This window comes from Tripterygium wilfordii, chromosome 12 (assembly GCF_013401445.1).
Source record: "Tripterygium wilfordii isolate XIE 37 chromosome 12, ASM1340144v1, whole genome shotgun sequence".
NCBI classification, from domain to species: domain Eukaryota; kingdom Viridiplantae; phylum Streptophyta; class Magnoliopsida; order Celastrales; family Celastraceae; genus Tripterygium; species Tripterygium wilfordii.
In genome coordinates this window covers 12044113-12070488 of record NC_052243.1, presented here as the reverse complement: position 1 = coordinate 12070488, position 26376 = coordinate 12044113, and the positions used below count along the sequence as shown (strand labels likewise).

General features: G+C 35.8%; 2 protein-coding genes across 4 annotated transcripts; both read left to right on the top strand.

Moving 5' to 3' along the window:
• The first annotated feature begins 5796 nt into the window (after positions 1–5796).
• On the top strand, positions 5797–14491 carry LOC120011077 (sucrose transport protein SUC4-like). 3 transcript variants are annotated; one of them, XM_038862115.1, is made up of 6 exons: positions 5797–6487; positions 9070–9812; positions 10539–10602; positions 10685–10728; positions 12332–12491; positions 14157–14491. In XM_038862115.1, exons 1-5 carry the CDS (start codon positions 5977–5979, stop codon positions 12488–12490), a joined length of 1521 nt encoding a protein of 506 aa, XP_038718043.1. In that variant the 5' UTR covers positions 5797–5976; the 3' UTR covers position 12491; positions 14157–14491. The 3 variants fall into 3 exon arrangements, with proteins under 3 accessions (XP_038718043.1, XP_038718044.1, XP_038718042.1); XM_038862114.1 differs by having other exon boundaries at positions 5798–6487; positions 14151–14491; XM_038862116.1 differs by lacking the exon at positions 12332–12491 and having other exon boundaries at positions 14151–14491.
• A 1760-nt stretch (positions 14492–16251) lies between these two features.
• Positions 16252–18047, top strand: LOC120011416 (protein DETOXIFICATION 48-like). Its single transcript, XM_038862523.1, has 2 exons — positions 16252–16386; positions 16476–18047. Exons 1-2 carry the CDS (start codon positions 16252–16254, stop codon positions 17979–17981), a joined length of 1641 nt encoding a protein of 546 aa, XP_038718451.1. The 3' UTR covers positions 17982–18047.
• The last annotated feature ends 8329 nt before the right edge of the window (positions 18048–26376 follow it).

Below are 26376 nucleotides of genomic sequence, written 5' to 3'. Positions count from 1 at the left end.
AACACTTTCGTTCACGTATGGAAGCTAACGACAATGCTACTCATGTGGAGAAGTTATGATTTGAACTTGAGACCTCCTACTTCGATAGCATCAATAATTTATTGCTTTGTCATTCAACTCAATAAATTAACTTGTTGGGCTGAAATATTTCAAATCATTTACGACATATTCTAACACATAAGGATTTACATCTTTGATAATAAGCAGTTCACCGTTAATTCATATCTATAGTATTTGTTAAATGATTGGTTAATTAATTAATTGGTACGTCTAATATGAATAATACTCTCTAGCCTGTTCGATAGAGGATCGTAGCGGGGATGACATGAGGTCGAGGTGATATGAAGTCGAGGTCGAGATGAGATGCAGGCATGTCGGGCAAGGATCATAGTAGTTTGTTGTTTAGGCGGAGTGCCTAGCTCGACATGCGTGATGTGATACGGTACAAACAAGATGTGAACCGAGTATTCCTACCTGTTAAGGGGGCATGGGTTTGCCATGGATGGCATTCCAACCTCTGTTGACAAGGTAATGTGCCCGTCAACCGAAATGGCTCACTAGCGTGCGTACGTAGAACATACTCGTTTAAATGGGTCAGGACGGTTTTTGACCACTATATATATACGTGTTAATATAATGATTGGTTATTTGGTACGTAAAAAATATGAATAATACTCTCTAGCTCGATCTGTGATGACTGGCCATTCCGATTGATAATTAATTGTTCATACGAATTCTAAGCAATGTACCACACATATCACACTCATATGCCTCGTCATGCTTTTGTTAAAACAGTGAGAATTGCATCATCAATTCATTTGTCAACATAATATACGACATGCAAGGACCACATTATGTTAATTCGGAGTATAATGACACACATAAAGGTTTGAAAAGAAGAAATTAACAGCCATGCACTAAATCAATTCACATCAAAGAATCAAATCAGCCAACAACCCCCTCAGGCCCTCAGCCGAGGTGGTTGAAGCTAATATTCAAATTGGGCGGTACTCAAATTCGAACTCTTACTCAACTAGCTAGTCCCGCTTTCTTACTCAAAAAAAAAAAATTCAAATTGGTAACAAGAGGAAATGGGATATCTTTGACTAACTAGAAAGCCTAATTAATTAGACTATTAGAGTAGTCAGAATACAGCCAGTACGTACTCATTAGCAGGTCAGTTACCTTGTTAAATCATCCTGATTAATTAATTAAACAGATACATACATATATATATATATATATATATATATAATGAGGCTGTATGTCTGTCCGACAAGTGACACCTTCTGGATGAAGATTTAAATAATGTAGACAAACTTGACTTCTATAGTTGTATTACTTGGTACTCTCAATATGACAAAAATATACTTCTCCTTAATGAGAATACAAATATACAATTGCCATACGAATATATACATATGTAAGAACGACAAATATAATAATCTTGCAGGACAAGCACAATTTGCTTAAAGCAACAGAGCAAAGCAAATATATTTCTTCATTCCAAGAAGGCTAGTGACCATACATGGAACCCTAAAATGCGAAGAAGAAATACTCAATGCATGTAGTTTCCATGAAGAAGAGAAGAAAATAAAGGCAAAAGGGAACTTAATTAATTAGTGTGGAAATTGAAGCAAATAGTTAACCTTGTCGTATTAAAGGATAGAAGATCATGAGTTCGATTCTCTCTGATAGTAATATTTTTGTGATCACGTACTATACTTTGGCCCAACTCATCCTATCATCAGGTAAAAAATTTATGTGCACGCGAACATGATAACCGGAATTTAGACTCTCATCGAATGTGAAAGAACAAATTTATATGGTGTCGTTATCAGTTTTTTTTATAAAAAAAAACATACATAAAGCTCACAATCCACTCAGAAAAGTATAGTCCATTAATGTCATGCACATTTTACACACTCAGTTGTGTCTCCATTAGGCCATCCCACATCCCACGTTCCAACCCATTACTCCACCTTATAAAACAAAGAAGAAACACATCTCTCTCTCTCCCTCTCAGATTGATCACAGTTAAGGTTTTTTTGTCCTTACTTGGGCTTTATTATTGGGCCCCATACTTTAAGCCCATTAACTACTAAAGTCTAAAGAAACAACAGTTGATCAGTGCACAATGCGTCACAAACCATTACTAAGTTACTTGGTTTTAAATTAATATTAGTTCCCATTAGCCAACCCACTTGATCAAAAGAGCTTTCTTTCCCTTGACCAACTAATCAAGTGAACCCTTTTCTTCCCACTATCTGTCTAATCATAGAGATTTGAATTTATATATGCTCAGATGGTCAATAATTAATCATAATCTTTTGGAACCAAAGCAGGCTTCAACTGTTAACAAAACTAGTCAAATCTCTATCAATCAAGAGCCAATAGTGATAAGGATCTCAATAAATAGGATCTCAGTCATCCCAATAGTGGATGTGTCACTACTAGAGTGACTGACACCTTATTTACTGGGATCCTTAACATTTTCTATCGAGGACCCTCAAAATGTTTGATAATCAATGGAAGAAAGATATTTTTCGTCCCTCAATTATGAGGTAAGTTTCATTTTTATCCCTAAGCTTTTTTTTTCTCCCATTTATGTCTCTCAACTATTGAAAAGTATCATTTTCAGCCTTTCAAGTGAGATTGAGGTGGGGAAAAACCTGATCTGACGAATAATATGATGCCATGTAGGATTTTTCAATTGTCGGATTTATTCGAGGGATAAACATGGTACTTTTTCATAGTTGGGGGACGAAAAAGGGAAAAAAAAAAGAAGTTAAAGGACGAAAATAAAACTCGACCAATAATTGAGAAATGAAAAGTACTCTTTTGCCGATAATCAATTCTTCAATGTTTACTCCATAAGCCAGGTTTTGAGACTTTGGGCCTGATCTTTGCCCCGCGGCCCCCGCCTGAGACTTATCTGCTTGAATTTTTGGGCCTTATGGGCTTAACAATGCCTCATCTTTTGTCACCGCATTAAAATGAAGCAACAATACAGCATCCATTGGGTATGTTGTCCTATATATATATATATATATATATATTTATATATATAAAGATGAGTATAGGCCCATTGGATAGACGATTTTGGACCTGTGACATCTTCATAACCCAAAGTAATAAATGTCGAGGCCCATTGGGCTATCCACAAGTTAATGGGAGGGTTCTGTTGGACAGTTGGAGAGCGTAGAGTATCAAATTAACGTTGTTCAACGATTGGGCTAACAGAGGCCCATGGACTCAAGCAACACCTATAGTTGTGAAATTGATAGTTGGTTAGCTATATGTGCACCCGACAATTTTCAAACTACACTCCAGCATATTTGCACCATACAAAAATTGAAAAGTGTCTAACTACACCCTAAATAACCAAAAATTCACATATTTATGAAATACACCCGAAGGTTAAAAAAAAAAAACAAAGATCTCAATAGTAAACATAGCAAAATTTTCCTTAGCTTGAGACTGCTGTGTTGCTGGAACACCCAATTTACCTCAGCTTCATAATACTCATCCTTTACATGTGTCGAACTGATTCGTCAACCTACAATGATACCATTTAAAAATCCCTAAACCCTAAATTAATTCGATTTTAGTAAATCAAGAATATGATCGAACCTAAATTGATACAAAACCACATAGAAACTTTATTGAATACACGAGTGTCGATTGAGTTACTCGTGCTTATCTGTAATGTCTTTATTGTAACATGAAACAGTCATCAGTTTCATTTTGGCCATTAATAACACAGACAGTCATAGTGCGACAAAAACATAGGAACTTTAATGATTTCCAATCTCCAAATATTGTTTTTCAAACATGAACGGCCCTACGCACTTCATCAAGGTTAGCCGACCTCGAAATCATGAACCAAACGTAGCTTAGCAGCGCAACATGCCTTTGTTTTCTTTATTGCTTATGTCCATTGTAATAAGAACAACTTAGTCATGCTTTGATTCATTTTCAAAAAATTTAAGAATATAATATTGCAATTTGCAATCCATATATAATACTTAAAAAATTATATATTATAATATTAACTTGATTATAATTCTATTATTATAATATATATATATATCTATATTAAAAAAATCATTTTTATACTAATGTTTATTAAAAATTAAAATTTGTATGTTTATGGTGTTTCTGCACCCTGTAGCCACTTGTATTAAAACGGCAAAAAATTACTTTTCGTCCTCAATTATAGAGAGAGTTTTATTTTCGTTGATAAATTTTTTTGTTTCTCTCATTTTCGTCTCTCAATTATTGGAAAATATCATTTTCGTCCTTCAAGTGAGATTGAGGTCGAAAAATGCTTGTGTGACACCTATGTGATACGCTGGAGAAATTTGATATGACGAACAATAGGATGTCACGATGGATTTTTCCGTCACCGGATTTATTCAAGGGACAAACGAGATACTTTTCCATAGTTGAGGACGAAAAATGAAGAAAAAAAGCTAAGGGACAAAAATGAAACCGATCAAGAGTTGAGGGATGAAAGTTACCCTTTTGCCTACTAAAACACAAGTAAGCATTATTCCTCCTAAACAATAAACATATGTTGACATGAGGAGGAACGAATGTACGAGTTGTATCATCTCAAATAGTCCTGTCGCACAAATTGTATAATATACAGCTGCAAGTTCTGCTTATCAGTATGGATAGATTCCCTTTTTACCTTCCCGGAGCTTACATGCCCTTCCTTAATCCTTTAGAGTGTGTTTGGATTGAGAGATTTGGGGGGAAGGGAAGAGAACGGAGGGGAGGGGGAGAGAAGGAAAGGGAGGGGAGGGGAAAAGGGACTATTTTTCCACCTCCCATGTTTGGATAGATAAAAAAAAAGAAAGAAAGAAAATTTATTTAATTTACTAATTTATCCTTATTTCTATGTTAAAATATTATGTACAAGGGTAAAATAGATATTTAACTTACAAATGACTTAATTAGTAATCCCTTCCCTCCAAATGACTCCATTTTGGAGAGAGAGAATTTTAACAAAAATTTAATGAAATCTTCTTCTCAAATCCCTCACCTTAATTTTTAATAAACTATCCAAACAAGGGAATTAGAATGAAACTATATTTCCCTTCATTTCTCTTCCCTCCAAATCCCTCAATCCAATCACGCTCTTAAAGATATGCAAGGAATGGGTTAGGCGTATGACATTCCGTGAAGGGTTAGGCTAGAAGGCTTGCTCCTCTATCGTCATAGTCGAATGAGAATGGATACGAAACTTATAATTGGTTTATATGGATTCTTTCCGGTTGAGACCCCCACAAAAATGACATTGACATATACTAACAAGGTAAAATAATTTTAGGAAAATCAACTTCCATCGAAGGAAAGCAAACTAACTTGATTATAATTAATTATGTTATTATAACATAAATCTCTATATTAAAAAAATCATTTTTATACTTATATTTATTGAAACTTTAAATTTTTATCTTTATTGCTTTTCCGTGCATTATTGCCAACTAGTTTATGTGGAAAGAAGAATCAAATAATAACAATCCGAATTTAGCTCTATATCGAAATACCAATATCAAACTCAAACTTTTATGGTCTCGTCTTGGTTAAAAAGATATCGCTACCCTTTCATAGGAATTTTATAAATTTGGATGATCATTTTCCATTTTTTGATATGGGGAGGGTTATTCGAACTTTAGTTATTAGGATAATACACATCATTTTTATCACTACAACTAATGATTCGGGTGTATGAAATACCATTTTTGCCATCGCGTAAATGCATTAACTTCCGGTGCAGCCTCTAAACAAATAGGGGTGAGCGAGTCTGCGTTACATCATACATGCAAAAGATTCTAAACAAAACCGCCAGTTCTCTCTCCCCCGCTGTTTAGTGCTCTGCAAGTTAGCTGTCGAGTGACGAAGCAGAGTGAACAGAAAGACAAACAGTCATTTAGAGAAAAAGAGAGAGTAAATAATCTGTTAGGGATGGCAATCCCTCAAGTCGAGCCGCACCGGGGCAGGGCTCGACCAGCCACAACGCGACCGGCGGTGCGAGGAACTGTCCGGGCCAGGGTTCCACTTCGGAGACTTCTCCGCGTAGCTTCTATCGCTTGCGGGATACAATTCGGATGGGCTTTACAACTCTCTCTGTTGACGCCCTACGTGCAGGAGCTGGGAATTCCGCATGCGTGGGCTAGCGTGATATGGTTGTGTGGGCCGCTCTCGGGCCTGCTTGTGCAGCCCTTTGTAGGCCATATGAGCGACCGATGCACCAGTCACTTCGGCCGACGAAGGCCTTTTATACTCGCCGGCGCTGTTTCCATTGCCGTGTCAGTTCTGATCATCGGTCACTCGGCGGATATTGGCTGGATGCTCGGCGATAATGTCGATCACAGACCCGGAGCGATTGCCGCATTTGTTTTGGGGTTTTGGATTCTCGATGTGGCCAATAACATGACTCAGGGTCCTTGTCGAGCTCTTCTCGCTGATCTAACAGGTAATTTTGGCTACAATTTTTTTTCTCCATTTTCGCTTGATTTTCGTATTTAGTAATTTGGAATGGGATGAAACCAAATATTTGCTAGATTTTTTCTTGGTCAATATTGATGGTTATGAATAGTTTTATACATCACTTTCTCGGAAATATTTATTTAAATATTGATGTTCCCTTTTCTGTATTTTAGGTTTTCTTGCTATGATCTTTGTGTACTTTGATGGACATTTATGTCCCTAGCAATGGTGGTAGTTCATTTGTTTATTTACTGGTTACGGTCTGTTGGAAATTTGGAATTGGTTTTGACTAGTTGGTGAAGCAGTTGCGTCTCCTTAGCAGTGCTTTTGGTAGGTTTTCTTGATTTTTATGGTTGGTAATACTGCCAAGTGCACATACATCGCGCTAAACAATAATCTCATCCTCAATGACCTGGCAAGGTTAAGAAATTCCAGCCTGAACAGAATCAGAGCAAAGAGAATTCAATATGAGATTGAAGTTAGAAGAAGATTAATTCTAGACTGTAGGTAGTTCAAGAACTCAAATCTCATTTACTCAATAGAGACATTATAATCAAATTTTGTCCTAATATTTTTTCTAAATATATTTGATAAATCATAGACAGTTAGCTTTATCAAAGTGGGAACAGTACTCTCTTAAGACACAATTTAGGATCAATCGTCTTCAACTACTCTGTAGCAATGAAGGTACTTTCCTTATCTGCTTCACTTAGGCACTTCAGAAAAAAAATTGGTTTACTGTTTACCTTGACCTCTCAAAGACATTTTCAGGACCATCTTGTTTCACTCTGGCAGATGTTCAATTTTTCCTTTTCGTATCTCCATCAAATCCCGTTGTGTGAATATAAATTTGAAACTTTAAAGACTTGAGTTGGATTGTAAGTCTTGTTGTAAATGAAGCAAATAAGCATCCAATCTCATTTTCTACAATATGTTATATGGTCCTTGGCACGAGCTCGTGATAAATCCATTTACAAACATTGCATGCCTCAATTGTAGTAATACAATATCACCTGCTTCAGACTCCTTTGCCCTTCGTTGTTGCATTGCTGGCATATCCTACTTTTGTGTCCATCTCTGTAAAACTTTTGAAACTAGGCACAAACAGTTTTAGAAAGGCCAAATACTTGCGATTTCCAGAGCCAATCTGGTGGTTGAAATGCCGCCTGTCAATCATAACCACTCATTCTAATATGAAGGTGCCCACTCTTCATGTCTGTTTCGCACACTACTATTTGTTTGGCTTCTCTTCTGACTGAGGAATCAGAAGTTGATACTTTAACAGAATTAATTTGTTTGGCTTCTTGTCTGACTGAGGAATTGGAAGTTGAATAGTTGATACTTAATTGTGATCCAGCAAGATGGGACAGCACAAGGAATTTGCTCACATCCTCGACAATCAACTCCTTGACCTGTCTTGGCATTTAGTTTGCCATACTGGTGGATTTGCTTGAATCATGTTAGTTAACATCCAGTTTCCATTTGCCTCTCACATAAGTGATGGATTCCACACAATATGAGAGGTGGGATGGAAACTGGATGTTTACTAATGGTATCATAGGCAAGCACCCGAGCCCAGATTTGTTATGGTTTCTGCTAGTACTAAATTAATAGCATACCAAATGTTTATAAGTAGGGCAAACATTGTAATAATTATAATAACTAACTACCTCCATAAGGTATCATAATTGGCTCTAAGATTGCAGAAGGACTATTATCAAACTTAACACTCGGAACTTCCTTCCTAACCTTACAAAGCAATGCATTATCATTCATATTTTGATTTTCAGCTTCAAAATTTGCTGCAGTCAAGGACCTGAGCAAAAGATAGCTGTTTCTTGTTAAAGAGAAGGGGAAATTTAAATTTACTAAGACAAGGGGGCATGCTAATATTCACTAGCACCTGTAAAGTTTGTAGAAGCCATAAATGCCTGTGTTTGTACGCATATTTGAAATATACATATTTATTTACTAAATTGTTGTTTTTCTGGGAGGTTCTATAATTTTTGTTAGCCTGTTTTCAGATGTGAGTTTTGATTTAGTGTGTTGATGCTACACAGACTCACATTTTTTCCATGGCATCAAATCTCAAAATTTTATGCATGCTGATTAGGTTGATATTTGTGGTAAGCATGTCTGTTACTTCAGCACTTCCTGAGCTCTTCGCAAGGTTTATTGGGTAGGTGTCTTTCTTCATTGTGGAAAAATTCTTTGGTTATCAAGAATGAAAATTGTAGGACTATTATTGGCATTTCTTCCTCCTAGACTTATGTGAGAGATTGTTATTTTCATATGCCCATCTGATTAAGTGGCCATAATTTATTCTAATTAGAATGATGCATGGTGTCTTCTATCAGAAACCCGTGAGAACTGTATTTCTCATGTGTTTCTTCACAAGGCCAGAAGGAAAATGTTTTTATTTTATTATAAATATTATAATAATATAATTATGTTCTCATGAAAATTCAATTGGCAAATATACTTGGCAAAAAATATGTCAGAGATCAAAGAGTTCGAAGAAACAGCTACATATTGAAATATCTCTCATGGTTATACTCTGTTGTTTAGAGAAGGATCATCGGAGGACTCGAGTGGCAAATGCTTACTTCTCACTATTTATGGCGGTTGGTAATATTCTTGGGTTTGCCACTGGAGCATACAGTGGTTGGTTCAAAATTTTTCCATGGACCATTACCCATGCGTGTGATGTTGACTGCGCCAATCTCAAGTCAGCTTTCTATCTTGACGTCGCTTGTATTGCAATCACAGCATATTTAAGCATCTCAGCAGCTCAAGAATCACCTCTGAATTTAAGGGATAGTTCTGCACCTTCTGTTGAAGGACATGGACCGTCAAGCCACGCTCAAGAAGCTTTCCTCTGGGAACTATTTGGGGCTTTTAGATATTTCTCAAGTTCTATATTGGTAATTTTGTTGGTTACAGCTCTCAATTGGACTGGATGGTTTCCCTTTCTTTTGTTTGATACTGATTGGATGGGTCGAGAGATCTATGGTGGAAAGCCAAATGAAGGGGAGAATTATAATTCTGGTGTTAGAATGGGTGCTTTGGGTTTGATGTTGAATTCACTTGTTCTTGGAATAACGTCAGTTTTTATGGAGAGGCTCTGCAGAAAGTGGGGAGCTGGTTTCATTTGGGGACTTTCAAATCTCCTGATGACTGTCTGCTTCGTTGCAATACTTATACTCTCCTATGTGGTGTCCCGTTTGGGCTATGTAGGCCATTCCTTGCCGCCTCACGGTGTTGTTATAGCTGCTCTGATTATTTTTGCTATTCTTGGTTTTCCTCTTGCAGTAAGTTTCTTTCCCCTATTCTATGTTTGGAGTTTTATTGATGGTATTTTATTCTTTTTGAATGCAGATAGTGTTTTATCCTTTTTTTTAATGAAAATTAAATAGGAAATTGAATGAGATTTAGTACTTCAAGTCTTTGTGAATTCTGTACTATCAGCATCTGGGTGGTCTATGCCAGTGAGAATTATCATTAAATTGATTTTGACCTCCAAAATCTCATTAGCTGAAAGTGCATGTAAACAATCCTTTAATATGACATCTTTTTGGGTGTATATACTGTCTCAATCACTCAAAGGGGAAGGGAATGGGACTAGCTCCTTGCGCATAGCTCAGAAAGGATTAACAAACAAACAAAGAGAAGCTTGCCTAGCCCCTTAAACTTTTCAAAATGCTAATCTTACTATTTTTGTGTAGAGGATAATTTTCCCTCTTAGGAGTAAATCCTGTTTCCTTGGTTTTGTGGGTCTGTATAACTTTGGGGTTCACAGAGCTGAAGAAAATAAGTAATGCTACTGAAAGGTGGCAAATTCAGATTACTGTTTACTTTTGGCCCATGGCTTCTGTTGGCCAAATTTTTTTGGGGCTTGACAATGCTTTAGCAAAGGGGGGAAAAGCAATTGTGAAATTGGCTGGTTGTCCTCACATATTAATACGAGTCTTTCTAATGTGGTTTTGTTCTAGACCTTGTTCCTGCACTCAATCAATATATTATATATTGCCATACAGATCACATACAGTGTTCCATTTGCCTTGATTTCCTCACGTATTGAACCTCTAGGAGTTGGGCAAGGTCAGTATTTCTTTGATTGTTTTGTCGAAATTTTTCTGGAATAGTCTGCTGGAATGCTGGTCTTGATGTTTTGTTTTCACAGGTTTGTCAATGGGAGTTCTGAATCTAGCAATTACAATCCCACAGGTGTTGTTTCGTTCTTACACTCTTCTTTTCATATGCTACTGTTGCCCTTATTAAGCTGATATTGCATTATATATATTTACTTCCTTACTCTTATCCGATACTTTGCTTCTAGTTGTCAATCCACCTTCACAGTGTCTGGAGTCACTTATAATCCAATAATTATAATACATATAATTTGTTAGTGTGGCTCTGAACATGGGGCTAACACTCAGAAAATCTTTACAGCAGGTGTTCTATGAGGTAATAGACCTCCATTTTTCATTTGCTATTAAAAAGAATTCAATGATCTTATTCTTAGTAACCTTTTTTCACATAAGCGAGAGACTTTGCAATTGAATTTCATGGTGTTGAATGTTAGAAACAGTCAAGTCTCCTAAACATCTGGTTTTTCTTTCTAATAGTTTTTTGGAGGTATTCCACAAATTTTACCTGTTGAAAGCCTTTTTTTCTTCATATCATAATTTCACCTGCTGAAATCACTCAACACCTTGGTTCTTTAGACAGACTGAACAGTAATAGAGAAACCAAGTAGTTTGGTTAAAGATTCATGGAACTGATCCCAAACTAGACCTGATTATAGTTTGACTCACAGTTCTCTTATGATTAAATGAAGTTGTAACTGTTGGTAATTTCTAGATTTCACACGTAACGATACACAAGAAGGGGATTTATTTTAAAATTTCTGGCTTATGGTATCTATCTTCAAATGTACAAGCCTTGCTTCCAATACTGCTTGAAATTTTGAAATTTCACCTGAAGTCTTTTTCGATTTTGGCTGAGATGCACCTCAAACTTGGGATATGCAAGTTCATGATCCTGACTGCTCAATTAAGTAGGACTATTACTTACTAATTTTATTGATGACAAAGATCAATACGAAAGGGGGTGGGTTATTAAGCTTGGAAATTTTGAGAGGAGTGGGCCAGTTATGGAGATAAAAATGACTTTGATAGGTTTTCTGTGTAAGTTGTAGGGCACCATCCCACTCTCTCACTCTCTCTCAATCTCTCTTCTTGTAAAATGTAAATGAAATGAGTATCCCCTTAGCGCTGTGCAAGATCTCGTTTTGAACCTTGATCTGTTCTATGCTATTAAGAAATTTAGTTGCTTGCTTCATTGCCTTCGGAGCAAGAGTGGATTACCTTTGTACCAGATATGGAAGCTCTTCTAGGCCATATGTAAATATGTCTTTTTTACTGCAGGTTTATGTACCTTTATAATCCTTGGTAAAGTTGGACATCTATGCATATGTAATAATGCCGCCAAACATAGAAGGCCTGAAATTTTAGTATGAGTGCTTTATTATGCATCGTTATTTTGTAGACTTAGCATGCAATCCTGTTCAAATATTAAATGCAGATTTTCACAATAAGGTAAAGAGAATTTTCGGGCCTTTATTTTCCTGTTATCATGTCAAAGTATTTCCTTCTCTGAGTTACCAGAATGTTAGTTATTATCATTTTACCATTTGCTTTAACAGTTAATGAGCTTAGTGATTACTGTATAGTTGCTGTATATGTGATTCAAGATTCTGCTGCTTAAGATTTTGGCAGTATGACAATCTGATTGATTGAATTGGGATGAAACTTGTCTTAAAAAATAGATGGTGGTTTCGCTTGGGAGTGGACCTTGGGATCAGCTATTTGGTGGTGGAAACTCACCCGCTCTCGCTGTAGGAGCATGCTCTTCCTTTGTGGCTGGAGTTTTAGCCATCTTGGCTATTCCTCGATCTAGCCCTGTGAAGCCCACCTCTCTCACATGAGGTATTTTTTGTACCAATATTTTTTTGTTGGGTTGCTATCAACACGAGTATTACAATTTTTAGCTTTAGGAAAAACTTGTAAATAGCACTTTATTATAGTTGATCTATAAAGTCATCTACCTTGGATGTTCCCCTTTTATCCATTTTCTCTCCTTTTTATTTCTTTCTAGTCGTGCAATTCACTGAAAGGTTGTGGCGTTGTGCTATTGGTTTACCCTACTGTTTATTTGAGCAGAATTTTCCAGAAGGTATATCATTTTAAAATCCACAGGATCGGGCATATTTATGCATATGAAATGATAAAACCCTCGCCTCCTCAAATCTTCCCCAATCCTCCTCACCCCAACAATTCCCAACTCCTTGCCAATCTCAGCCTAAATGAAAATTCTTATTTTGAAATAGTGAGGAAAAACGTCTAGAAGGGGGTCATGTGACGTCCCTTTGCGATGGTGATAAAGACCTCTATATAATATTAAGAGCAATGAAGATAGACACTAGGCATAAGTGACCTTCTTGCATGTATATTATCAGAGTTTAAACATATTAACGTTTAAATACATATATGCCTGTTAAGAAAATGCTGGGTGAGGCAAGCTATCTTAATCAGCCAAGACTGACTTCAGTGAACACCAACCCTCCTGATGAAATGCTGTTATTTTATTGCTAATTTCTAGAAAAGTAAGTTGGGGGCTCAACTATAGATTCGAGGACACTTTCAAGACCACTTCCTTGCTGACCAAGTTAAGTACTGTTGACTGGGATTTATTCTGCATGAGAAGAAAATCACTTAATTGTGAAGGATTAAAGTTTTATCATACATTGGTGATCCAAGCATGAGGTATTGGAATCTTATGCCATTTGTTGCCTGCATTTGTATTACGAATGTCGAATGCAGTGGATTAAACTTGGTTGGGAATAATTAGTACGTGAGTTTTGTTGGCAGAAATCTTGATAGAGACATGTCTTTAGTGCTAATTTTTTCTGAAAGCTTGATTGATCTTTTAGGGAAAGCTACCTTTATGTGTTTTTTGGGTGATTAAAATTCATTGTAAATGATGCAAAGAATCTGATCTTTGCATTATGGCATCCCCATAACGCATATCAAACTGATGCTTACAAGAGGAAAACTTTGAATGCAGAGAACCATCAGTAGTGACATTATGGCTTACATCTTAGATTAGATGTCATTAGATGTTAACACTTGTGGTGATAGCAAAAAGATCCTTGGGCATCCTTGCCAGCAATTAGTCACTTAAAAGAGTGAGCACCAATTTTTTCAGAACATAAAAAAGGGGCATTGTTGGGAGGATGATGGAATCCGTGAATATGTTCCAGTTTCTAGAGAATTATAATCTTTTCATTTATGTCAAATCTGTTTTTGTCATTGTTGTCTTTCATTTTCCCATTTTTGAAACTTGCATTTAGCATTGCTAGATGATTTTTCTGCTTCTGCTAATTGGTTTGCTGATGCTACAGTGAATGGCATCTCCCTGTGATCTAAAAACTTGTCACTTTTCTATTATACATTCTGGTGGGATCTGTTTGTGAACCCCACTTCCCTATTAGGGATGCTAAATTCGAAATGCGTTTTTGATTTTTATCATTTCCAACTCTAATGTTTTCTATTGGTTCTGTTTGCCATGACAAATTGCTTTCTCAGTTACAGAAACTTATTGAGCTGGAGACACATGGAATCTGACATCTGAAGAGAGTATAGATTTCAGAGAAGCAGACAATATTTTATACAGAGGAAACAAAGAAAACAGATTCTTCAAGTTGCTCAGATTCTGAGAAAAAGTTTGAAGAAAAGGAAAAAAAAGAAAAGAAAAGGTTCTGCTATGCTTGTATTGTTCCAGAAAGAGTGATGATGGTAGGGTTACTTCTGAGACAGCCAAATATATGGCCAATGCAGAGTCTCTCACCCTTTGTTGTGAGAAAAAGGATACACATTAAATGGTTAGAGTTGGTGCACGTAATTGTCTCTCAGTGTTTTCTATCTTCCGTCTGCCGATTCTCTATACAGCCATTTACTGCCATCCCCATTAACACAGTTCAGTGGTCCTGTTCATGACACAACACGGACCTAACTCCACATACCCATGTAGATAATCTTCTTTTCAATATATATATATGAAATGAAAAAGGAAATAGTGCTTAAGTGGGTGCTCTTAGAATTTTGTTCATCGGTCTGAAACAAAGATACCCACAATCAACTCATGAATTTGTTCCCCCTGTCATGAACTGGACAGTTTTCTTAAACCTGTTGTAATAATGACTCTCAATCTTGTAGTGTCTTAAACCAACAGCATCTTGTTACCTGGGTGGATGAATAGAGTTACAAAAAAGTCTTCAAACAGTTTTTTTTTCTTGAATTTTTTTTAACTGAGAAACCACGGAAGGGCATGCTGAGTGGGTGTAAACTTGGACTGTCATATTAGTCTGCACCAAGATGACGACAGTAAGACTCGGTCAAAACCTATACGGGTGAAAATGGACCTAAAATCCATGAGACCGAGAAAATCCCAAGGAAAATCTCCCTTTTAGTGGAACATAACTCTCACCATCTGTTCCACCACAAGCTGTATAACTAATATTAAAACACCATACCAAAAGCAAAAGAGAGAGCCAGAACCAATCGGGGGTCTGGACCAGATTCTCACTAATACATACAGATTGGGCATATAGATATACTGGCAGAGGATGTTTGTGTGTTCAAGTGGGTGCAGACAGGAAAATGATTCTTGTAGTGGGTTTCATTCATCACATGGGTTGTGCAAAGAAATAGAGATCATTCACGGTTGCCTTGCAAACCTTGTCCCTGACACCGATATACCGACCTACATACCTCTCTATCATAACTCAACTAGGGCGAAGAAATTGTTTCTTTATCCACTGCACTTGGCAATCCAAACAAGATAAACTTCTTTATCACCTCTTCTAAAGGAAAATATGACATATATTAATCAAGACAAATATCAGAAACATACCGAGAATAAAATAGAGAGGGACGGAACTGCCTCTAGATACATTGACATCGACACAAATATATGATCTATGAATACTAAACGCTTCCACGACTCTATTACATTCTCTAAAAACATGTGACAGTTTGAAGTAAACTTAATGTAACTTGGTTCGAATATCACTTTTAAATCTGTGTATATACATCATCATCAAAGACCACCTAAAGAATAAAGATTAGTCGTCTTAAAAACATTATTATCCACATTTTATCATACACTTTTATTTACACCCCACCACTACAGCACTACTTAGTACTTCCCCACCATTAATACCAAAAAAAAAATTCAAATAAACATAGGACGGTTAAAAATAAACCAACCACACCAATCACTTACAAAGATTTCACTCTCATATATAGATATATGAGCACTTTCTCTTAGGTACTTCCATAGTCTACACCCAATTTGTTCTAAAAGTATGAGAGAGAGAGAGAGAGAGAGGGAGGGAGGGAGAGAGAGGGTATTGGCCCCTACAACAACACAATTAATCTCTTATTCTTTAGTATGAGCTTTTAGCAGCATTCGGTAAGAAGTCTTGACACGTGGTTTTGGAGGAAAAAGTGGGGGCCATCCTCTTCGTGTATATATATACCACCATGTATTGAAAACCCTTCCAAAACAAGCCGCACAAATAACACTTACCAAGAGCTCCATCATACATACATTTCCAACCTCATTTCATTTAGTTTATTATCTTCAAAAATTTTTAAAAAAAAGTCTCTAAGAGAAACTATACTTATGTGCAACCCAAAACCTTCTTCTCCATCCTCTTTCCTCCCTCCTAAGAAAACCCATTTCATGGATCCCCACAAAACCATGGATCTTCCCTCAGATGTGCAAAAACAACTACATAGATGGCCTACTCCTTCTGAGGTATTAAAAAAAAAAAAAAAAACCCCTCAAATTCTTACTTAAAAATATGTTCTTTTCATTGTTGATGATTTGTTTTTCTTTACATTCAGGTGGTGGAGGAAGTCAAAGCTATAGGGAAGATCTCAGGACCAACAGCAATAACTGGTCTACTTATGTATTCAAGAAGCATGATTTCAATGCTCTTTCTTGGCTATCTTGGAGAGCTTGAGCTCGCCGGAGGGTCGCTCGCGATCGGTTTCGCTAACATCACCGGTTACTCTGTGATCTCTGGATTAGCTATGGGAATGGAGCCAATTTGTGGACAAGCTTATGGAGCAAAACAAATGAAACTACTAGGATTAACCCTTCAAAGGACAGTTCTTCTCCTCCTATCCACATCTATTCCCATTTCTTTCATGTGGCTTAACATGAATAGAATCCTCTTGTGGTGTGGTCAAGACCAAGAAATATCAAATATTGCTCACACTTTCATCTTATTCTCAATCCCTGACTTGTTTTTTCTTTCAATTCTTCACCCACTTAGAGTCTACCTTAGGACACAAAGCATTATATTGCCTTTGACTTGTTGTTCTGCCATCTCTGTTCTTCTTCATGTCCCACTCAATTTCCTTCTTGTAGTCCATTTCAAATTAGGCATTGCTGGTGTTGCAATTGCCACGGTTTGGACTAATCTCAATCTCATTCTTTTACTGATTTCCTACGTCTACTTCTCCGGCGTATATAAAGATTCGCTGGTTAGTCCCAGCGCGGATTGCCTTAAAGGGTGGTCATCTCTGCTCGCTCTCGCAGTGCCAACGTGTGTTTCTGTTTGCCTGGAATGGTGGTGGTATGAATTCATGATCCTCCTTTGTGGACTGCTAGTCAACCCTAAAGCTACCATTGCTTCCATGGGAATACTAATTCAAACCACCTCTTTAGTCTATGTCTTCCCTTCAGCACTAAGTCAAGGTGTATCAACAAGAGTTGGGAACGAATTAGGCGCTACTCGCCCCGCCAAGGCCCGCATTTCAATGATCGTTTCTCTGGCTTGCGCGGTCGGATTAGGCCTAGTTGCTATGTTGTTCACAACACTAATGAGGCACAAATGGGCTACATTTTTCACAAATGATCCAGAAATCCTTGAGCTAACTGCCATTGCATTGCCAATCGCCGGACTCTGTGAGCTCGGAAACTGCCCTCAGACGACCGGGTGTGGGGTTCTGAGAGGAAGTGCAAGGCCTACAATTGGAGCTAACATCAATTTGGGATCATTTTACTTGGTGGGTATGCCAGTTGCAATGTTCATGGGGTTTGTGGTCAAAATGGGATTTCCAGGGCTATGGCTTGGATTGTTAGCAGCTCAAGGTTGCTGTGCTTTGCTTATGCTTGTTGTTCTATTCAGAACAGACTGGATTGTTCAAGTGGAGAGAGCCAAAGAACTTACACAAACCAATTCTTCTACTACTTCTTCTTCTTCTTCTCCAATACTCCCAATAACATCAACAAAAGCTTCTACTACCAATGTGGAGGAGATAATGTGCATTAGTGATGAGGTTGGGAAGTCACTTGAAACAGTCCCCTTGATATCTACTACACAAAGTACTACTGTGCATTGATTAGAGTTCATGACTTATCCCCCATTTTTACTGATCATTAATTATATATTTATATTTCCCACTTGTACTGTAAAATACAATATATTTTTCTTTACTATTTATATATATCTTTTTTTTGTTAGAAGTGTAGGGGAAAAAAAGAATCTGCCTAACTTTCTTCTTCTTGTTGTTCCCTTCCATATACGGCAAATACTTTCGCTGCCTAAATTGGAAAATTAGCATAATACCCATCAAACTTTGCCTAAAGTAAGGTACATGACCTAAAAAATTCTCGTGCACAAGATTTTCGTAGTGAACGGGGTCGAATTTGCCTATTGTAGTGAGCAGGAACGAATTTCCCTAAAATAAATCAACCTTTTTAATGAACACATAATTAATTTTCTCTTTATTGGGATCCATCTATATGCATTTATGGATGGTATATGATACTACAAACAACATTATTCCTTATTCCAATACCATATTAAAATTAATTTTCTCTTTATTGGTATCCATCTATATATACATCTATGAATATTATACTTATAAATATGTACTATAAAACAACATTGTTCCGATACCATATAATTAAACTACCAAAAAACCCAATAGACGAACTTGGAAATTTTATTTATTTAAACTATTTCCACGTATGGAAAAATCAAAAATATTTTGAATCTCTAATTTGATTATTCTAAAAAAAATCGTCAAAACCCTTGCAATAGAGGGAATACTTGTGCACGTCAATATGAACCCTAGATATATAACATTTAGGGTAAAATGTTACAAAAAAAAAAAGAAGGTTAAAGTAGCTAGACAGTAAAAAAAGGGTCAATAATAGTAGGTAGTAGAGACATGTACTTGGGGGGTACTGCCCTTAAATGGGGGGAGAGATGCTTATTGGAAGCCGAGAAAAAACAAAGTCCAGCTATAATTGAGTGTGTCTACTTCTCACATGACAAAACTTAGCTGCGCTTACTCTGCAAACACATGCAGTTCCCTTCCTTCCCTTCACACGTACACCACTCAGGAGTCGGGTCCATTTCTCTCTATAATAATACCAACCTAAATTCTACAAACCCTGCTACCATATAAGACAAAACATAATATGTTTATTTGTGCAAAAATATAAAATAATATATATAATATGTTTATTTGTTAAAGTCTCATATCTTCTGTTGAAGGCTAAACAATGTGATTGATAAACATGACCCAACGTAATAATCCATGAGGCGGCTTTAGAATGATATAAAGTTACGCGGGCATTGGGTCTAAAATGTGGACAACACCTCAAGTGATTTGGGTCAAATCTTTATCTAAAAAATACCTTTGCCCGTTTGGATCACATGTTGTGCTTTTTTTGAATGTTCTTACGGAGATAGACTACTTGTTAGATCTTGCATAACTGTATTTTCAAATGTCTTTATGGATTGACCACTCACAAGGTGAGGGGTACTCTAACCCCTATAGACCACTTGTTAGGTCTCATATAACCGTGTCCAGAAATGTAGGAGGGTGTTAAAATCACAAACCCTAGCTGAAGTTCAAGCAAAATGTGATTTATAAACATAAATCAACATAACAACACTTGATTAGGTGCCATTTAGAAAGAAAAAGCCCCACGAACCTTAGACTCAAGTGCGAAAATACCTCAAATGATTTGGACAAAATCCTTTTTCTCACATGATTCTCCTACTTCTCCATAACTTCGTCAAATTATAACAAATATATTAATTTTTTTTTTATTTCTGTACGAGCTATCACATCACATTATCTTCACAATTTCACATTCATATTTTAATATTTATAAATATAAAAAATAATCCACAAAAGAAAAATAGACTCCGGGTGGGATAACATGGGAGTGGGACCCATCTTCTTTGCTGTTTTTTAAGTGGTACACGTCAACCCATTTTATTTATTATCTTTAAATTTTTAATTTTTACTTTTATTTTCTCCATTTCCTTCTGTTGTTATATATATCAACTTAACTTAATTTCCTTGTGTCTTCATGACCGATCCTACTCAGTTTCCTTTTTTTAATTAAATAAATAATTTTATACAGTTTATTATTTATATATGTATACGTCCATATTTAGCTAGCTAGGATAGTTAGTACCCCATACCCATGCATGTGCCCCAACAAAGTGCCTTCCTTGTATGTGGTGTAAGTAGCTAGCATATCATGAATTATTAGGTTCTATTCTTTTGGTTGCTAGCTATATATATTAATATAATTAGGTTTTATAATTTATTTATTGAAAAAAAATTGCCCATAAATTGTATGTATCGATTGATTGATTGTAGCCAAATTAAAACGGATCTTAGGGCTTCGCAATTCGTTTAAAATTGTAAAGTCTATAATTTGAATCTAATGGTTTGAGAGGTGTGCCACATCACAACACATTTTTGTTTTTCTATTTTTAAAACTTGTCATACTTTTTCTGCGTCATTAAAAATGAATTGTAGACTCTAAGGAATTACGGAGCCCCTAAATCCAATTAAAATCAAACACTATGAGTCATCCCAGATCTATACGACTTTAAGAGGGAAAATTTTCACACAATCAATGTTTATTATTCATATCCTTTTGATGGACAATAATTGAAGTAAAACATACATTTTGAGGTCTGCGATAGAAGATATTTGAACTCATGGCTAATTAGTTAACAGCCAATTGTTTTACCATTGAATTGTTAAAGAACAACGGGAGATTAGATCCTGTAGAATTCGATTCCTATTCTCAACCCACGACCAAGATGAGCTTCGAGGTCTCATTCGTAGCTCCCAATACTTTTTCATAATGACTCCGTTTTATGTCTCAATTCATAGAGAATCTCAAAATGACTCTATTTCATCATATTCCATTCATATCTCGATTCTATTAATTTAATATCCCTTTCCCTTGACATCTCAAGCATTGCAACTAGGTCGAAGAAATTAATATGACATATAGGCATCCACACATATATATATATATATATATATAGATGCTTTGGAAGAGACAGTACTATATGTTGTTCATATCATAGTGCGCTATATAGTGGTGCTGATGTACCTTAGTATGATTATATTGAAAGATGACAAGTTCCTACCTTCCAAAACTTATATATATAATATATATATACCAATTTGGTTTCACTGTAGCACAGCAGATTAAAACTGGGACCCCTGATGAAGACCAAGATCGAGCCCCCCCTCACTACTTCTCAATGACAAATTAGTACCCTACAATTTATCTACTGTTCAAACTTTTATTTTTGGATTTTTCTGTTGTTGAATGACTTACGGCACCCTATATATATATATATATATATATATGACCCTTATATCATATGATGATGTTTTTTTGTCTGCTTAAATTAAGTAGGAGAAGCTACTACGAGTGTAATACAGTAACTTGTGTGATCTTTTATAGGTATGTTTTATTGAAATGATGATTTTATTTTCTTTTTTTTTTCAAGTAATCAATTAAATTCAGCCAATAACAGAAATTCTTAAACCACAAAGGGACAAATGTTTTGAATAAAAAAAGTTCATGAAAAGATTTTAAACTAATGTTTTATAAATCAAAGCAATATCTTTTGTCATGACCCACATTGCTAACTATTCCAAGTTCACCTAATTAATTACCACAATGTAGTGCACTTTATATTATAATATATGTTCTTTGATGAAACAATATATATCTACATACTTTTTCGCATGTGGACGCCATAAAACATAAATTTTACGGACTTTTAATTTCAGCGGTTGAATATGGACTTTCAATAACATTTAAAGTGTCATTATGAACCATAAATTCTCAACTTTTTGGTCAAAATGGTACTTGCGGGTCCAATTTGGGTCCTCCTCCGACAATTATTTGGCTAGAAATTGGTCGGAGATGGTAACCATTGATCCGGTAAGTAGAATGGTATCATCGGTAGTCAAAGGAGATATATTTCAAATCAATGATGTAAACATAGATTCTTATTTTACACTCTTACATTATATCCTTATGCGAAAATTCTTCTCTATATATATATATATATATGTTGTGTATCTATCTATGCCCCCATGGAGTGGACAATCTTTAAAGAACCATATTTTAAACACTTACCTGTAAATATTAATGCTAATTAATTAATTAATCTTCTTTGTGGAGAGGAATCTTGTTAGTTCTTTTGCCTTCCCTTTCATATGGGGCATGTATCCAACTAAACCATCATTTTCAAGCACATCTTTGAATATATCGAATAAGTTTACTCCACATGTCATGCTAAAAACGAATTTTTCAATCTTTTTCTGCCATCAATTTCACAAGATGCCACGTGTCCCCATCTCCAATCGACTTTTCCTTATCTAAGGTAGTCCAATCGCATCATTTTATGCGCCCCAATAACCTAAAAAGAAACATTATGATAATAATGATCAATTACTTTAATTAATGCAAATAATAATCAAACCGCCCCTTAAATATTTATACTTCTGCTCAAAAATAGTGGTACAGTTTGATGAATCATAAAAAATTATTTTTGAGAAATTATTGTTGGTGTGCATTTTTGAGAAAATTTTGGATCCGATGTATCCACGAGAATCGGACAACTCAAAATGGATAATATTTATTGATGTGTATTAGACTGAAAATTTTGATAGTGTACTTAGGGCATTACATAAATGACATTAAAGTGTTATGGAGTCTTAAAAAACTCTATCGAAATCTATATTTAAAGTTTTAATTAAAAGTTAATTGAAAGATTGTTTATCATGCATGTCATGTCATGCTGTGATGAATCATTAACCATTATCCTTAACGCATTGGTTAACAAGACCCAACATTTTTATACCCAAGAAACGTTCTAATCACATACATAAAACTGGCAATAGCATATGTGCTCTTTTTCCATATATAAATGTGTCTTTTCAAGAACCACACCCATGAGGGCATGCATGACCATCCTTGGTGAGACAACAACAAAGTGACCTTTATCTCTTAGTATATAAATCTATATATGTATATATTTTCATGGGGCTGTGTCCACTACAAGGATGTCCCAAAACAAGTGTTAGGAGGAAGCAATCTTGGTTTCAAAAACCCAACTAGTAATATTTTGATTCCTCCATTAGCCGAAAGCCCCCACTTGCCTACCCAAATTAAGTCTTGATCATTGGAAATTGACCCCACATTGATGTGCCTTGCACCTGTCTTGGTTTCTAAACATAGCCACAGCATCGATTGTGCGGCCATAATATTCCCTGGGCCATTGTCTTTTTTAATCGAGAACGACAACATATAAGTTTGTTCTTATGATATTCGATATGGGTTTAAACTCGAGTCATCAAACCCGTATGCACATAAGTTTTCCACTTGACGATATTGTAAGTTGGGTCAAAGTTCAACGCGTGATGATAGTGATATTGCTCATAGTAGGAATCAAACTCAAATGGTTCATGCAATCTACATCTTCTTTCATTTCACACACACATATGCATGCAATAATGTGTGCATTCACTAGATAATGTAACACCACGTCACCACTTACCCTTTTTGTCGCATTGATAGACAATATTACTATCGTTCATAGTGAAAAACAAAAAAGGTAGCCCTCAATACACACACATATATATATGTTTGATTGCATGGCAATATTTTTCTTTTCTTTCTGCATTGGCACATGCACTAATGGACTGACAGGTTCAAAGACTGATTTTGGGTGTCAACTAGCTAGTGGTGTGCATGGGTACCCCCTACGAGGGGAACACAAATTGACATGTATTGTGAGTTTTGGGGCAAGTGACATAAAAATTGACAAAATTAAACGGCTTACTCTGTCTCTTTTGATTTTCTAGTCTTCTCTTTTCAGTTTCTTCTGAATCAGAACCGACCCTCCATTTTGCAATATTATGGCCCCCACTTTGTGTATTCTCACTCACCTATTTGCCTTAGCTTAGAACAAAATTTGTTGGCTGATAAAGGCACGATATGCTGGAAGACTCTGTCCGAACATGATAAGTCAATATTGTCCGTTTTATATCAAAGGTCATCATGTTTTTATTCTTCTTGAATCATTGTCATTCATCTTTAAGAAAACACGTTATTGATTGAGAGGGATTGGATCTTTGCATATATGTCATCCGATTGAGTTATATATGTAATCCGATGTGTGATAAAGTTTTAATACTTCCCCACGCTGACTATCCATGACTTTGGTCACTAATTTTGAAAATTTGAGAGATTAAACGTGTTTAAAGAAATTAAAAGAGAGATGATAAGACAATAAGACCAGTTTGTGTCTGAAAGGCACGTGGATGGTAAGGCTATAACAAGGTCGGAGAAAGTATGTTTAATAGTTGCTTAAAATACAATTATCTTTGCTTTTAATCTATAATAACTTAATAAGTGGTTGACATTTTGTTGCTTGTCATGATTCATGTGATTAAATAGTGTTTGACCCATTTCGAACTTTTTGTTGTTGTGGTTTAATTGACTTTCTTTGCTTAGTTAATTTGTCTTTTAAGCAACTACATCTTTTATGTCATTGAGTTGAATAAGCAACTACATAAACAGATTAAAAGGGCATCAAATGCTTGGCGGTGGTGGATTAATTTTGAAGGAAAGAACGTGGAAAAGAATTCATAACTTAATAAAATGTCAAACCCATTAACGCATAACAAGATAGATAGTGTAATAAATTCCACATCACTCAAGGAAAGATATGAAATTCAGTATATAATAAGGTCAAATCTCCTAATCCAATGAACGTGTTTTATGGGCCAAAGAGTCCAGGATAACAAATTTGAAAGACTTAGATGAAAAGAGGTACAATATTCACTATGTCCAAGGGAAAAAATGTCATCGTTTCGCCTAGCTAGAAGCTAGTTCCCCCAAAACTTATCCAAAGCATCAAAATCTTGTTAGTGGATATTGCACGGTCAAACACCAAAACCATTGTGGAAATTATAGAAAAGGAGGATAGAGACCACTTGGGTTCGAGTCAAAATGTTCCAAACTCAAAAACAGGACAATTATAGAGAGAAAAAGATTTGGGACCAACATTAGTTATTAATTATAGCAATGCTATGGAGTCCAAATATCTACACTAAAAAGTAGGTATTTACAGCTTAACAGTTATGAAACTGTTCCGGTTTTAGAAATTTAAATGGTTTTTAAAGGGTTTTGATATTGTGTACATTAAATGGAAACGATTTTGGTATTCACTAATTGGAAAGGTATCTGACCCGTTATCATTCCTACTAAAAAGGCAAAGACAAATGCATCATTGATTATTGCATACTTGATAACGACCTTTCAGTTGTCTTCTTTGAGTAAATCACATACAATCAGAGAACGCATTAAGCACTCGTCCAATCCTGCATTTACAAGTAAATATCATCAGACGTGTTTGAATGATCTTAGATATGTCTGGTCTACAGGCAGGCAGCGATGATAAATCAACCCAGTTTTTGTTTCTTCAAAATAATCTTTCAACATCGTAATCACAAGAACATTGACTAGTGTAGCTTGAAAAATTGAACTTGTAAAGGGCAGGGAGTTAACCGTTTGGGTGATAGCCTAGTAAAGAATCTCTCTGGAGTCAAACTGTATGGATTCGGAAGGTTCTGAGTTTGATTCTAACTGGGAACAATACTTTGACTTAACTTACCATGTCATCAGGTGAGAAACTTATGTGCGCGTGGTCTGATGACATGAGTTTAAACCTATTTCAAATGTCCAAATCATAAACTTATATGATATCGTTCTCGGTTACTTAAAACAAAAGAGCACGGAATTGCAAGAGAAGCCCAACAAACTTAAGCTAACAACTTGTTGAAATTGATAACCACATTGATCATACTGTTGAATATTACTAGGCAACAATCCACACATAATGTTGTAAAGAACAATCTCATTCAAGCACTAAATAAAATAAGAAAACAATTTTTTGAGAACTATTAGAAATCCAAGCCCCAACATATCAACAAATATTGTCTATTTTAGGACACGGACAAGCACGGATTTGTTCTCATTGAGCCGTCTCCTATGTACTTAGGTACAGAACACTTTTTTTTTATGTGAGAGGTGCAAGATCTTTATTTATATGCCACTCAATTGGACCTTTTTTTTTTAAATGTGAGAGGTGTAAGATCTTTATTTATATGCCACTCAGTTGAGTTATTTCAATTTGATGTGGGATTATAAACCTTCGCAAGAGGGTACAAAAATACAAGTTTGTATGTAAACATGCAAGGCTATATCAAGACAAAGGAGAATTCTGTGAAATATAAGCGATGCGTCATAAGAGTTAAAGGATATCACTGTAGGGAAAAAGACCAATTTTGGGCCCAATACAATGCCTTCATTGCTCGGCATCCAATATACGAAATCAAACAAAATAAACCAAAATCCAAATGCGATACTGTGAGAAAATGGACA

Coding starts and splice junctions, on each gene's coding strand:
- LOC120011077 (XM_038862115.1), top strand. CDS start 5,977: ATGGCAATCCCTCAAGTCGAGCCGCACCGGGGCAGGGCTCGACCAGCC. Junction 6,488..9,069: donor TCTTCTCGCTGATCTAACAG/GTAATTTTGGCT, acceptor TCTGTTGTTTAG/AGAAGGATCATCGGAGGACT. Junction 9,813..10,538: donor TTCTTGGTTTTCCTCTTGCA/GTAAGTTTCTTT, acceptor ATTGCCATACAG/ATCACATACAGTGTTCCATT.
- LOC120011416 (XM_038862523.1), top strand. CDS start 16,252: ATGTGCAACCCAAAACCTTCTTCTCCATCCTCTTTCCTCCCTCCTAAG. Junction 16,387..16,475: donor GATGGCCTACTCCTTCTGAG/GTATTAAAAAAA, acceptor CTTTACATTCAG/GTGGTGGAGGAAGTCAAAGC.